This window comes from Nerophis lumbriciformis, linkage group LG08 (genome assembly GCF_033978685.3).
Source record: "Nerophis lumbriciformis linkage group LG08, RoL_Nlum_v2.1, whole genome shotgun sequence".
NCBI lineage: Eukaryota > Metazoa > Chordata > Actinopteri > Syngnathiformes > Syngnathidae > Nerophis > Nerophis lumbriciformis.
Window position 1 is genome coordinate 38380072 of NC_084555.2, and position 16456 is coordinate 38396527.

At 41.0% G+C, this 16456-nt stretch overlaps 1 protein-coding gene across 4 annotated transcripts in view; it reads right to left on the reverse strand.

Moving 5' to 3' along the window:
* Positions 1-16456, reverse strand: part of ppm1aa (protein phosphatase, Mg2+/Mn2+ dependent, 1Aa) — a 100021-nt gene that overhangs the window by 83131 nt on the left and 434 nt on the right. For 3 of the 4 annotated variants that reach the window (XM_061968854.2, XM_061968853.2, XM_061968855.2), the window contains exons 2-5: positions 14949-15802; positions 14747-14864; positions 13872-13983; positions 13706-13763 (exon numbers count right to left, since the gene is read on the reverse strand). In XM_061968854.2, coding sequence (XP_061824838.1) covers positions 13706-13763; positions 13872-13983; positions 14747-14864; positions 14949-15785 — 1125 coding nt within the window. In that variant the 5' untranslated portion in view covers positions 15786-15802. Of the gene's footprint in view, positions 1-13705; positions 13764-13871; positions 13984-14746; positions 14865-14948; positions 15803-16456 lie in introns of those variants that run through there. The other variant, XM_072913683.1, reaches the window with a different exon arrangement.

Consider the following 16456-nt stretch of genomic DNA (forward strand, 5'->3'; position numbering starts at 1 on the left):
TATTCCAAATCCAATTGGAATCTGATATTTTCAAATGAGACATCAGTCTAAACGCAATACGACTTGTATGTGACATTTTCGTCAGCTTTAGGCGAGCTACGTCATTCATGTGCGCGGGGAAACATGCAGCACGCCAGCGGAAGTGGATACTTTAACACAACATCCGGTTTTGGTGAGCAAAGTCTATTTTTGACGGACAAATTTTTGGTGCATCATTAGTCAAAAGTGCGCAAATAATAGGCTATATGTAAGGTATAAATATATATTTTGATTCCGAAGAAATAGCGATTGTTGAAGGAGCGGATTTGACGCTGTGGCATAAATACTTACATGTGAGTTGAAATATAAAGCTAACGTAGATCCACGCTGATTTCCGTGCCTACTCTACTTAACAGCCATAAAAAGATAAGAACCCTCCAAAATATATTACACTATATATACTGAACAACAATATAAAGGCAACACTTTTGTTTTTGGTGCCATTTTTTAATGAGTTGAACTCAAAGATCTACAACTTTTACTATATATAGAAAATACCTATTCCTCTCAAAGATTGTTCACCAATCTGTCTAAATCTGTGTTAGTGAGCACGTATTCTTTGCCAAGATAATCCATCCCACCTCACAGGTGTGGCATATCAAGATGCTGATTAAACAGCATGATTATTGCACAGGTCTGCCTTAGGTTGCCAAAAATAAAAGGCCACTGTGAAATGTGCAGTTTTTCTTTATTAGGGGTCTGGGGGGGGTCCAAAAAAACAATCAGTATCTGGTGTGACTACCATTTGCCTCACACAGTGCAACACATCTCCTTCGCATAGAGTTGCTCAGATTGTTGATTGTGGCCTGTGGAATGTTGGTCCACTCCTCTTCAATGGCTGTGCCAAGTTGCTGGATATTGGCAGAAACTGGAGCAAGCAAACATGCCCAATGGGTGACATGTTCGGTGAGATGCTGGCCATGCAAGAACTGGGATGTTTTTAGCTTCCAGGAATTGTGTACAGATCCTTGCAACATGGGCGGTGCATTGTCATGCTGCAACATGAGGTGATGGTCTCGGGTGAATGGCACAACAATGGGCCTCAGGATCTCGTCACAGTATCTCTGTGCATTCAAAATGCCATCAATAAAATGCACTTGCGTTCGTTGTCCATAACATATGCCTGCCCATACCATAACCCCGCCCCCACCATGGGACACTCGATTCACAACTTTGATATCAGCAAACCGCTCTCTCACACAACGCCACACACTTTGTCTGTCATTTGCACTAAACAGTGAAAACTAGGATTCATCCATGAAGAGAACACCTCTCCAACGTGCCACACATCGAATGTGATCATTTGCCCACTCAAGTTGGTTACGACGACGAACTGCAGTCAGGTCGAGACCCCGATGAGGACGACGAGCATGCAGATGAGTCCTTGGCCTGCCCCGGGGTCTCCCCCCAGTGAGACGTGCAACGAGGACCTCCCTAAGGAGACGCTCGTGAGGCATCCGCACGAGATGCCTGAACCACCTAAGCTGGCTCCTTTCCAAACGAAGGAGCAGCGGCTCTACTCCGAGTTTCTCTAGGGTGACTGAACTTCTCACCATATCACTAAGGGAAATGCCAGCCACCCTTCTGAGGAATCTCATTTTGGCCGCTTGTATCCGCGATTTTATTCTTTAGGTTATGACCCACACTTCATGACCATAGGTGACAGTAGAAATGTAGATAGCTCGGTAGACCGAGAGCTTTGCCTTCTGGCTTAGCTCTGATTTTGTCACAACAGTGCGGCAGAGAGACTGCTATACTGCCCCAGCTGCTCCGATTCTCTGGCTGATTTCCTTCTCCATCTTTCCCTCACTCGTGAACAAGACTCCAAGATACTTAAACTCCTCCACCTGGGACAGAGTCTCGTTCTCTACCTGGACTGTACAAACCATCGGTTTCCTGCTGAGAACCATGGCCTCAGATTTGGAGATGCTGATCCTCATTCCAGCCGCTGAACACTTGGCTGCGAACCGATCCAGTGAGAGCTGAAGGTCACGAACCGATGGTGCCATTAGGACCACATCATCTGCAAACAGCAGTGACGCAACCTTTAGCCCTACGAAACATATACCTTCTGCGCCATGGTCACGACTCTGCCTAGAAATCCTGTCCATGAAAATCACAAACAGGATAGGTGACAGAGCACAGCCCCGGCAGAAACCAACCACCACTGGAAACAAATCCGACCTACATCCAAGCACACGGACAAAACTATCGCTTTGGTTGTACAGAGATTGGATGGCCCTCAGCAGGGTGCCCCTCACCCCGTACTCCCTCAGCACCTCCCACAGGATCTCCCGGGGGACCCGGTCATACACCTTCTCCAAATCCACAAAGCACATGTAGACTAGATTGGCATACTCTCAAGCCTTCTCCGGGATTCCTACAAGAGTAAAGAGCTGGTCAGGTGTTCCACGATCAGGACGGAATCCACACTGCTCCTCATGAATCTGAGATTCGACTATCGGCCGGACTCTCCTTTCCAGTACCTTGGCGTAAACTTTCTCTGGGAGGCTGAGTAGTGTGATACCCCTGTAATTAGCACACACCGTCGGTCTTCCTTTTTGAATAGGGGAACCACCACCCCAGTCTGCCACTCCCTCGGCACTGTCCCAGACTTCCACACATTGTTGAAAAGGCGTATCAACCAAGACATCCCCTCAACACCCAGAGCCTTCAGCATTTCTGGACAAATCTCGTCAACCCCTGGAACTATGCCACTGTGGAGTTGCCCAACTACCTCCGTGACTTCACTCCGAGAGATAGACGTCAATCCCCCATCATCCTCAGACTCTCCTGTAAGGGAGGAAGTGTCTGATGTAGTTGGGCTCAGGAGTTCCTCAAAGTGCTCTTTCCAACGCCCTACGACTTCCTCACTTGAGGTCAGCAGAGTCCCATCCTTGCTGTACACTGACAGCTTGGATGGTTCCCTGCTTCCCCCTCTTGAGGTGCCGTATGATCTTCCAGAACAGCTTTGGTTCCGCCCGATAGTCCTTTTCCATGGATTCCCCGAACTGTTCCCACACCCTCTGCTTAGCCTCGTCCACGGCCACGGCCGCTGCCTTTCGGGCCTGTCAATACCTTGCTACTGCCTCCGGAGTCCCCCGGGATAACATTCCAGTGGGACTCCTTCTTCAGTCGGACGGCTTCCCTGACCACCACTGTCCACCAGGGTGTTTGAGGGTTACTGCCCCTTGAGGCCCCTAAGACCTTCTGGCCACAGCTCGCAGCTGCAGCTTTAGCAATAGAGGCTTTGAACATTGCCCATTCCTGTTCAATGTCCCCAACCTCCACAGGGATGGCAGAGAAGTCCCGCGGGTCAGAGGACTCTTCCAAACGTTCCCAGTTCACCCACACTACACGCTTGGGTTTGCCAGGTCTGTCCAGAGGTTTCCCCCGCAATCTGACCCAACTCACCACCAGATGGTGTTCAGTTGACAGTTCAGCCCCTTTCTTCACCAGAGTGTCCAAAACAGACGCCCTCAGATCAGCTGATACGATTACAAAATTGATCATTGATCTTTGGCCTAGGGTGCTCTGGTACCAGGTACATCTATGAGCATCATTATGCTTGAACATGATGTTTGTTATCGCAAGTCCATGACTAGCACAAAAGTCCAATAACAATCCATCACTCAGATTCAGATCAGGGAGACCGTTCCTCCCAATCACGCCAGTCCAAGTATCACTGTCATTGCCCACATGCGCGTTGAAGTCCCCCAGTAAGACTATGTAATCCCCTGCCGGCGCCTCAAACAAGACTCCATGTAAGGTATCCAAGAAGACTGAATACTCTGAACTCTTGTTTGGTGCATGCGCACAAACAACAGTCAGAGTTTTCTCCCCTCCAACCCTAATGCGAAGGGAGGCGACCCTCTTGTCCACTAGGGGTGAACTCCAACGTACAGGCACTCCGGGGACTTGTGAGCATCCCCACACCCGCCTGGGCCCTCTCGTCCTGAGCAACTCAAGAAGTGAACAAGATCCATTGCTTGTCCAGGAGTGTGGTTTTAGAGCCTTTGCTATGCGTAGAGGTAAGCCCCACCAGATCCAACCGGTAGCGCTCCACCTCCCGCACCAGCTCAGGCTCCTTCCCCACTAGCGTAGAGACGTTCCACGTCCCAAAAGTCAGCCTATGCTGCCCCGAATTGGTCCGTCTGGAGCCTCCACTTTCACTGCCATCCAACTGGCAGCGCACTCGACCCCACTGGTTCCGACCGGAGCTGATGGGCCCACGTGGCGGAGAAGATGGTGTGCCCACGTAACTCCTTTGGGCTTCCTCCGGGCCGGGTAACCCATCTCCTTGCTTGTTCCATGGGGTAGTATCGTTACCATGATGGGGGTGGGGTGGGAGGTGTTCGGTGTGCTCCACCTTGCCCAAGGGTGACCCGGAACTATGTAAGGCACGGGCGTTCAACTCCCTGAGCCTTTATACAAGCCCACATACCTGGTTAGATGTACAGCCAAATTCACTGAAATGCTTTTGGAGACGGCTTATGGTAGAGAAATGAACATTCAATTCACGGGCAACAGCTCTGGTGGACATTCCTGCAGTCAGCATGAAAATTGCACGCTCCCTTAAAACTTGCAACATCTGTGGCATTGTGCTGTGTGATAAAACTGCACATTTCAGAGTGGCTTTTTATTGTAGGCACCCTAAGGAACACCTGTGCAATAATCCTGTTGTTTAAACGGCATCTTGTGAGGTGGGATGGATTATCTTGTCAAAGAAAGGCTCACTAACACAGATTTAGACAGATTTGTGAACAATATTTGAGAGGAATAGGTATTGGGTGGCTGGAGCCTATCCATTTTCACGTTAAAAAAAAACCAGTCAGTTTTAAGATGCAGCAACCATATCTATGGTGGCAACTTTTATTTGTTTCTATTAGAAGCGACTTCCTAGTTCATTTAAGGAATCAGGTCAACTTCCTTTGCTTTTACTTTATCGAACTGCGCATGAAAGTGACATCGAGGCTACATTTGGGCCTGTGTGCGTTTACACTGGAGTCTGATAGAAATCACATTTTACTTGTAACAGTCAGATGGAAAAATTTGATTTAGAAAAAAATCAAATTTGGGCCACTTTGGCCTGCAGTCTAAACGTAGTCAATGTGATACCTTTGTGCAATGTTTCTTAACCATAGGGCCCAAGCTCATTATTGGGCTGTGAGTGCCCCCTAGAGGGCCGCCAAAACATCGGTTTCTTAGCTGTGGTCCATATGGGCCTCAGCGGTACTCAGTTGTAATACACCTTTCCACCACTTGTGGCAGTAATGACAAATTTAAACAAACGGAAAAAGTCTAAAGCTTAAGCGCAAAAAATATGACAAAAGTGGTAAGGCTGTATTTTAATTTACACTTTAATTTTATTGACAGTTTAGTTAAGAAACATTCATTATTAATTTAGTTTATTTATTTTTGTGCAACATAAATCTATGTACGGTAAAAAAATGTTTAGGTAATTTAAGAATCCCTTCCCACGCAGTATATTTTGGTTACTACATGATTTTTCTTATCAGCTTGATCTAAGCCTAAGTTGTATGTGTTAAATAATAATTTAAAGTTTGTTTAAAAAAGGCAGCAGCACGAGTGCGGGAAATGCAACTATGAGCCGAACAAGACCGCAACAACAAACAAACTCTGGTTGAAATGCATTTTACTGAGGTGGAATCATTTACACCAGGTATGTATGATGATACCATGTATGATGAGAAAGAAGCACAATGCACAGAGCTATCATTAAAGCAGTCACTCTGCACGCTGCCAAGATGTGTGAATGTAAAAGCCTGCCGTTATCCACTTACTAAAACTATTATATAGTCTTCTCAATGTTTTACTTGATTATTTGCATACAATTTATAATACTACATTTTTTATGTACTGAACTATTTATTTAAGACATAAGTTTTAAGTAATCAAATTATTAATAGCAATGTTGGAGATTATTATGTATTTGCATGTACCGGTAATGTGCCATCCTACAGAAGTATTGCTTCCCAGAGGAAGTTCTTAATTTAGTTATTTAAAAATTATTCCATAAAAAGTAAAAATGTATATCTAGTCTAAAAAGAATAACAATATTCAAATTATTTTTTGATAAGAGTAAGATGCAGTGTATGCAGTGTAATTTCAAACTACTAGTTTTTGATCAAATAAAAAAAAAACTTGTTTCGAACGTTCTTTGTCTCGGTCTGGTTTCTTTAAAAAGTAGGGGGGGGATTGTAAATCTAATTTGTAAAAACATCAGAAATTTTATTTTTAGGCTACGTGCATAAATGAGGCCAATTGGACTAAGCCATTAAGATTCTGCATTGCTGTTACCAACACCAAAGCACGTGGAGTCACATCTCTTGTTGATTGACAAAAATCTAATAAATAAAACAAAATGTTTCCCCAACAGTAATAAACTGATAAAATAGTGCAATATGTAACTGCCAAATGCAAAAGCAACATTCAATTAAAGAACATGAAGAAATTAAGAGTTCAAATGATAAACTGCATTTTTTTTCAACTAAGAAATCATAAAATGTAACTAACTAAAGCCTGTGCCTCTTGATGAACTATGAAGTTAAACATAAAATACTAATTTTGTTGTTAAGTTATTTTTATGCTTATTTTATCGGTTAATTTTTCATTATCGGAATTATTGATGTGACATCATAATTTCCATTATCGGTCGATAATTATCGGTCTCCAATAACATTGTGCATCCCTACTAAAAATAATATTGAACTGTTTCTGCTGAGCTCATCTTTAAGACACCATAAGCATTAAGGGAGAAAGGATTTCTGTGTCGACAATACTCCTAGTAAGACACCAATAGAGGTCTGCCGCGTCCTGGCAAGTTCATAACCTGTGTTTTAACTTCACAATTTAACTATTTCCGGTAAATATAAAAAAGCTTCTAAGCTTCTAAAGAAAATCCCAACCATTTCTGGCTTCTTGCAAGTTATATATTGCTGGCATAAATTCAAACCCAATGTGAATGAACAAACAGAACCGGTTTGCTCTTCGACTAGACTGTTCAGTTTGTCCTACAAGTCGTATCGTATCGCCTCTCATACAAGTAGGCTTTATCAGTTCATTCGATTGGTCAGACCTAGTCTTAGATTTAAAGGGGACTAAATATGTAAAAAACAAATTGTCTTGCCGGATGTTACCTGCTTGTGTGTATTTGGGATCCCCAGAAGTCCCGAAAATTTGAAATCAAACCGTGGAGGTATTGCGAAGATATTTATTAAATAATCTTGCCTTCCTTCAAACTTCAGCCAAACCAGCCATTTGGAAATTGCTTTAACTTGTGACGTTATCTGACCTGTGACGTCAGCGGATATCTCGGTATATGGTAGAGATTTACCCGAAAAGCTGTGTGAAAGAGAAGACACAGTCGAAATGGAGGCAAGAAAATAAGATCACTCATAAAACGGCGCATCCTGAAGAGACGGTCTGAAAGCGGCTTCAAGACGGTCTATAAAACAAACTGCAAAATTTCACCATTACATTTAGGGATAGGAATCGAAAACCGGTTCTTGTTCAGAACCAATTCTTAGTGTATCAACTCCTTGGAATCACTTGCCATTTTGTCAAGCGATTCGCTTATCGATTCTTCCAGGTGGGGAAAACGTCATCACGCAACGTGCGTACTGAATAGTGACGTCAGATTTCAAAATGGCTATGCCCGGTCGAAACAAACTAACATTTTACAAGAAAGGATTGCAATGGCGCTACTTGTAATAATTATAAGGCTGCTACTTCATCAAGAGGAGGACATGCGAGCAATATGCTGAAACATTTGTACACAAAGGATGCAATAATTGAAAATTAATGTCACGTTTTTGAATCGCTCCGATCTCATTCCAGGCAGCAGTAACGCTAGCACGTCATCTGAATACAACAGGCAGTGTTGGGCAGTAGCTTGTTACGTGTAGTAAAACTACATAGCTTAACTAAATTACCCAGTAGCTTGGCTACTTTTTAAATGAGTAGCGATTTCCATAGCTTAGCTATTTTTAGACCCATGCAGCGGGTAGCGTAGCTACAAAGCTACAAGCTACAAAAGAAAAATCAGGAAGAAAAGAAAGAAAAAGAAATGGACGAGTGCAACTCCACAGGCAAGGGACAAAAATATACGGGAAAAATCAATGATGATTGGTTGGTTTACTATTATGAGTCACGATTAGTTAAGATTATGGCAAAACATTACGGACAGGCCAATCAGAGGCAAGATAGGGCTGGTCATCGACCCAAGAAGGGAAATCACAACAGACGAGCACATCCCAAATGACGATGAGGGAGTCGGAGAAGAGAAGAGGGAATCTTCAAGCGGGCGATTAAATTTTTTTTTCTAAAAACCTAGTGGAAGATGGCAAAGGGATTCTCTTTCTTAGATTTTTCTTTTAGCGATGTAGACGACGTCCAGGAAACCCACAATGCTTCTATTTGACCACATTTTTGGACACATGTATGCGTTTGGATAAAACAATGCCCAAAACATTTATTTTAGTTGTTTACCTTGTAAGCCCTAATCAAAACTACTCTCAACATGGAAGACATGGAACACACCAGGGTTTCCCCTAAATTGCCAAAAAACCTGTGGCGGTGGTGGTGTGGTTACGGGCGTGGTCAATATGACGTCATCACATGATTTGCTGTGATGCATATATTCTTTAAAAAGGCAAAAAAAAATGTGAATATACATTTAAAACAAATCTGTTAAGTATAGTATTGACATACATATTTTTGTTACATAATATCGTTTTGGTCTATTTTTAATTTGTTGCTGCTTATTGTACAATGTAATTAGTTAAGATTTTATTATTATTTTTAAACAGATTTCTCCAATCCTTTTAGTCACTCTTTCTTTAATAACATTGACTTGCAACAAATCTAGCATTTATTTCTGGTGTTATAGGAGGGTTACATATGACGTCACATTGGGGCTTTTTTCTTTGCGGCTTAACTCACACGATTGTCAAGCAGCTTGAACGTAGCATTAAAACAAGTGAGAATTAGTGTAGAGTTTGAGTATTGCTGTCCTGTTTTGGGTGTTCCAGTCGTTCAGATAGAGAGATAGGAAAGAGCTTTCATAGAGTCCTGAAAGAAGTGGTTCATCAAGGTAATAAAGCGAGGGTAAATACGAAAGTGCATCAAAAGAAATGACTCTTAAAAATATCACTTTCATCATCTTGTGCAATACAATCAGACAATGCGATCACTTTTTAAAATGTTTGTTTGAACGTTTGATTTGTTTGAGAAACTTTCTGTGATGCAATCGAGTTTATGCTCTACGATATTAGCAGTTTTTCATAGCAGAACTAAAGGTTCTTTTGTGGTAGCTATGCCTAAATATAACTACGAAGACCTGGTAGTGCAAATAAACTACTGTCAAGTTAAGTACCGGTACTAGTAATAAATATTGTGATTGTTGGTCCAATCCACCGTACTTTTGATGTTGGTTTTCATAACAGCTTGTGCAGAAAAGCCAGTTGCTTTATTCGACACGGATGACCACATTATAGTGTATTTAGTGATATTTGTTAGCATCAACAAAATATTATTATTAATAAACTAGATGAATAAATCACTCGTAGGCTTAACAACATACTACATCTTGATATCGCTAGCAAACATTGCTGAACAACAGGGACATCTATAGATAAACAATGAGGCAAAATATGAATTTCACATCATAAAAACAACTGCCGACATGAATTGTAAATGAGACTAATATTTGTAGCAGGAATTCAACTGCAAACAAATGTATCCTTTTTCTTATTAGCAGCAAGGCACTCGTTATGTCAATCAAATACATCACTTAGCAATGTACGAATAAGTCCAACTTTGTCTTTCACCAATTAATACTTAATTTGTGGACTCCTCAGATGTAAAGATATGATGTGCCTTCATTCTTTTCTTCTCTAAATACCGTGAATGTCAAGTGACGTGAGGTAGCAATAACCTCTTGGTAATAATAAATGGTATAAATCTTAAAAAATATATATTTTTACAAGTGTAAAAATCCACTCCATCCCATTTAAAATATTTTTTTAATGATCGCTTTTATATTTGCCATTAAACCTTAATACCTAAATATGTACTGATTCATGTAAATAAACAGTAGCCTAATGGGGCTCCAGACCATCGCCTGAAACCCAGAAGTGTCCGCATGTGCCTCTAGGTCACGTGATTGCAACCCACCTATTGGAGACTGTACTCGTGTTTAGAGACCTTTTACTTCTGTCGCTCCATGTCCGCGACGAAAAGTGACTTGAGCTGCAGTGAGCCTGACGTTGCCGCGCTGCCTTTCTCTCATTAAAAGCCGCCAATTTGTAAAGATCGCTGTCCGCAGGTATATTTTGGATATACAGCGCGGACGCGCTGCCCCTGCTCCGGACAACCTTGTGCGTATAGCTTATGTCATCACAACATTCGGCTTCGAGAGCACATTTCCAGGAATCAAAATGCGTCTTCTTCCGGCCGAATTTTTCGTGCATCATTAGTCAATAGTGCGCAAATAATAAACTATATATAGCCACTCATACTGTAACTACCAGCTAGTGTTAATGTGTGTGTTAGTGTGTTATGATGGTCTTTTAGGTATCCGCATCAAAAGAAGTCTAGTGGTGTGAGGTCTGGACGGAGGGTTTTTGTTGAATACCCTCCACGTTCACCAGACCTCACACCACTAGACTTCTTTTGATGGGGATACCTAAAAGACAAGGTTTACGCAATGAGACCTGCAACAGTCATTGACTTGAGAGCAACCACTGTACATGAATGCATGCAAATACCAAGGGAATAGTTTCATAATGTGTGCTATTCCATCGCTTCGCAGTGTCTGGACCAGAACAGACATCAGTTAGAGAACAGGCGGTGACAAAACAATAGAATGATGTTGTAAATTATTTTACATGTTGACAATAAAACGAATTATAGTAAACAGCTAGTTTACAATTATTTAAAGTGTGTATACATTTTTGGGGACACCCTGTAAATACCGTGGGATGTGTGGACCCCAAGAGGAAGTTTTAGGGTTCCCCCTGCTAAATGAGTTAATAGTAATGGACCCTTATTGGGGACATTTGGTTCCATATGTACACTCTCAGTTACATTACCATTATTAATATGTTTATTTTAAATATGTCCAGTTTTATTGATTTCCGTTCATGTAAAGATGGCGTTTGTTAAAATGGAAGTGGACTTTTTTTTTTAATTTTGCCTATCGTTCACAATCATTATGAAAGACATGACGAATGTATTTTTTTTAATGTATTCTAAATATCAAATAAATGCAATTAAATGTTTGCTTACAATGGAGGCTAAGGGAGTTGCTCTATTCTGCCTCTATAAAGCCCTTAAAAAAACATCTAAACACCTCCATTAGGGTTTTATATACATGATGAAAGTATATGTGTAAAATAATAACAGGCGAATGTATAATAATTTTTTATATTTATGTATTTTGATCATTTTAAGCATACGCAGCGCACTAATTTCAAAAACGCAACACGACGTATACTTTTTTTTTTTCAACAACAAAACTGATTACTGCTCACCACAGACTTCATGAGAGCCAACAAACATAAATCATCACTTACTCTACAAGGTCTGTTGTCATTAGGATGCTGATTGATGGAATATTGTTATATTCTTGTTTAGATGACGAATTACTCATAATCCTCGCAAGGAAAAGGGAGGTGGAGCCAAGCGTCTTTTCGTGTCAATCTCGCCATTACCGGGTCTAAATTGGCAGTCAAAATGTACCAACTTGTCGGAATACGTCCTCAACCTTCTTCTAACCAGATGAGATGCATGATTTATGATCTACAATAAACTTCCAAAGAGCAGGGAAGTGAGGAAACAGCTCACCACTTGATGATGTAAATATAGCAGCATAAACTGGTGATCACGTTGCCGCTATAAATAGTTTGTCTGCGTTAGCGCTTATAATAACAATATCACTAATACTCGGTTGATATTCTAGTCACGAAATGTAAATAAGAGTATTGGTACCGCTTTTTGGATGGTTATTTATTGGATTTTTATGGGCGGAATAAAGGACCTTCCATTGGCTCCGCTATAAGCTGACTTTTATTTAAGTGTATTTACAAGTTAGAATGCATTAAAAAAAATCCAATTGTCGTCATGTCTTTCATAATGATTGTGAACGATAGGCAAAATTCCAAAAAAAGTGCAGTTCCCCCTTAATGTCTCTTTTGTGAGACAAAAATGTTGTTCCTTTGGCCGGGTAATTGTCATTTTGCCACTGTGGTTTCTGTTAAAACAGTAATTAGTCCCGTGCTGAAAAGTCTCCATTTGAGTATATATTATGGTTTTTATCATTATTATTGTTTCACTGCCTTCTGACTGGCTCCATGGCGGGCAGTTCCCGCTCCAGTTCACATCTGCCGCTCGACGAATGCAGCGACTAAGTTTGTGGTCTCTTTGCTACAGTAAACACTCCTAAATTTCGTAGGTGAATGCTTTAAATGTAGTCAGTTTTCCTACCACCAGATTTTCTCTCAGTCATTATATTACATAGGTGTAACTCACAAAATTAGAACATCCCGTACAAATCCATTTATGTCAGCATTTAACTTCAAATGTGAAACTAAAATGTGATATCTCATTACATGCAAAGTCAGATATGTTAAGCCTTTATTATCGTTTTGCTGATCTTCACTTATACTTTTTGAAACCCCACATTTTCTATTCAAGTTTTTCATACACTGTAAGCCACAATCATTAAAATTATAACCAAAAAAAGGCATGACATGCCTCACTTTGCATGTAATAAGTTATTATCACATATTGCTAAATGTTACATTCTTGTGTAATTTCAATATTATTTATTTTGTTAAATTCTATAGAAGAATATTTATAACATTTCTTTTCAAAAAAGTAAATTTTTTCCTTCTACGATATGTATGTGACCTCACTGTAGGCTTTCTAAGGTTATGTTACCTCTAAACTAAACAAAATTGAGGCTAATCCACCTTTTTTTATCTTGTTTTCCATATAAGAATCGATAAAAGAACTGTTAGGAACCGAATTGTTAAGCAGAATCAAAAGTGGAATCCGGACCAGAAAAATCTTTAACCCACCCCTAATTACATGTTATGGAGATCATAAGGAAATGTTTTAAATGTAATAAAACCCAACATAATATTAGGTGCCCTTTAAATTGACTGACCAATCTTATTCTAAGACTAGATCTGAACAATCTAAATCCATGAGCATGAATTGATGAAGCCTACTTGGATTAGAGGCGAAACGTCTTCTAAGACAAACTGATCGCTTGAATGACCTGGATGAATGAGAACATACATAGACTATTTGGTTTGAGGACTGTTACACCAGGTTTGTGTGTACTGATCAGCATAAAAAACTCCAAGATTTTGTATGTAAAGCAAAAAAAGTAGAAAGAAGGTGGCTAACCTATCACTAAGTATAATTTTCAAAAGGTGTTAGACTTGGAATGTAAGACCGCTTTACAGCACCCTGAGACAAGTTTGTTTAATCCTACTGATGTGTTGTAGCAATAGTTATGCATTAACTGACATGCGGGTTATAGTTTATCACCATTTGTCAAAATGCATGCATACTTCACAGCACAGCCTCAAAGAATTCAAGTGTTTGGGTGAGGGAAACAAGATGGGATACTTACTGTGTCATCGCTTCGATAAGGGTTGAGTTTGTTGTACACCGCTTCAATAACATTTCGTCTGGGGAGAAAAAAGAAAATCCTTAGTTAATGGTTATTTCTAATGCATAGAAAAAAAGACATGTATGAAACAGGTTATTGAATATCATGGTTATTATAAATCACATACTTGCTTGCAAGCTCTCCTCCAGGGGGAAGGTTGGGGATGCTTTCTGATGCTAACGTCCTCATGACGTGGACCAAATCTGGTGCTCCTTCATCCCCCTGCTTCTTGAGGATGTCTGATAGAGGAAAATATAATTTTAAGCTATTTTAATACAGAGGCAGAGATTTATTCAACAAAACAGCATGGACATCTACAAATGGAAAGTAATGATAAAACAGAGGGGAAAATGTGCTGACTAGAGGTTATTAGGTTGATATTATGTAATATAATAAATTAGACAGTTCTCATATCCAGGTACTCTCTTACTGAGGTTCTATACTATGTAATGGGTTTTAATGAATCAGCTTAGCTGCCAATTGTAGTTACATTGGAAAATATCAACCTTTATATAAGGACAGGGTTAAATATCAGCCTAAGAACTACTTATTGTCAATGCAATAGACATTTTTTACAAACACAATGATAAGAATGATTGATACTGATTGTATTGATTTAAACTTGAGCAAATATATGGCTAAAAACATCTAGATAAAGAAAAGGTTTTCGAAATGGGAAGCGGACAAGAAGTGTTTCTTGTGTCATGCATTTACTGTGTAATCAAATACAAGTGCTCATAAAAGGCAAAGTACAAGGCCTGGGAGTGGGCATTACCAGGTGTGGAACATGCAGAGCACCTCTACAAGCATGCAGCCCAGCCCTCGACGAGCGGGAATCCTAACTAGCAATATTTCTAAGACGACACAGACTTAAGACACTCTTTGTTGTTTGGTAAAATTTGTGTTGTCACTATACAGCCTCTATTAAACACTGATCAAACAGTCATAACATTCAGATCTAATGCACACTAGCCATTATACCTTCTAGTTTGTTGTGCCTACCTTCTACTCTTGATTCCAGATACTTATCCAGCTCAGCCTCCCGTTTAACTGCTTCTGGGGATACCTTTGGCGCTCCAGGAAAACAGATTAAAACAACGCTCATATTGTCCCGACTTCCCTGTGGAAGAAAAACAAAGGTCAGATTTAGAACAAAGCTGTGCGAATATTCCAGCATGATTTTGCTGAGATAGAAATAGCCTACCTTATACAAGCAAGTGTCAACAATTTCATTGCTGACTCTTTCAAGATCATCTGTGACTTCTAGCCTTGACCTGACAAAGTCACACAGTTCTTCATTGGCCATGACATCCCAGATGCCATCACAAGCTAGAATAATAAATTCATCTTCAGCTTCACATCTTTCTATTGCATAAACTTCAGGCTCTGGAGAGACTAGTTGCTCTGTGGGGCCTTTTCCATGCACACACTTGTAGTCGAAATCTCCTAAGGCCCGCGACACGGCCAGGGAGCCATTAACTCGCTGGATCATGACTGAGCCACCAGCATTCAGGATCCTTTCCTTCTCCAGAGGGTTGTTAGGTTTGTGATCCTGCGTGAAGAAATGCACGGCACCCCCCCTGCTCAGGAGTCCCCGTGAATCCCCACAGTTAATAAAGTAGACATGGCTGGGTGAAACCATCACTCCCACCGCTGTGGAGCCACTGCGGTCCACACCATGCTTCTTCTCCAAGATGGTTCGCATGTGATCATCGATCTCAAGGAAACCTGTGCGGATGCCGTTTTTCACACTTTCCATCGATGGATCCTCCTGCAGAGCACTTTGGAAGTCTGAGTTGCTGGTGATGTATTCCAACAGGTGCTCACAACAGTACTTGGCCACCTGAGAGCCAGCATGGCCATCATATACAGCAAAGAATGACCAGAGGTCAAGACCATGAGGCAGGCCAATCACTGCTGTGTGTGCGTCTTCCATCTCTACCCGCCAGCCCTGCATACTGCTCAGCCCATACTGCAGGCTGTTACCCTCACCATGGGAATTGTACTTTTCCATCTTTGGTTTGTCCAGAAATGCCCCCATTTTGTCCTTCTTTAGACCTGCAAAATACATAATTAATTAAGAAAAATACAGCATGAGTTCAGCCATCAAATAGATAAATCATATCGTTCATTCATTTGTCCCCAAAATTTGGCAACCTAGTATTCAGGCTGCTTGTACTAGTCTAAAAATAGCACGCCTGTGTACATATTTTGTCTACATAATATTAGGCACACTTGGTGTAGACGGATTTGAAACGCCCTTTCTCGACTGCCTAGCCAGGTTAAATATTAAACCAACGCTACCGTTCGATTCTGCAACTCACATTCGAAACCGAACACATTGTAACAGCTCTATGACCTTCGCACTACAACACACTAGAACGGCGGGTTAAAGTAGTCAAAGCCTTCGTAACTAGCACTGAATGCTAACGGTGGCTAATCGACTAGCCACACGGCAGATAAGCAACAGAAAATGATCGTTGTGTTCATCAAATTAAGTCTTCTTAGAATGGTACACCTTTTGAATGTATTGAAATAAACAAGCGGACTATGTGGAAACGTTTGAACCACAAAACAAATAAACAATCGGTCTTTCCTACTTGCGGGCCTTGACCCTTTTCCCTCACAGCTAACTTCTGCTAAGGCAAGGAGAGCCCTCGGCCTTGCTAACAAGCTAGCGATGAAGCTAAAGAAGCTAGCTTTGGCCAACCG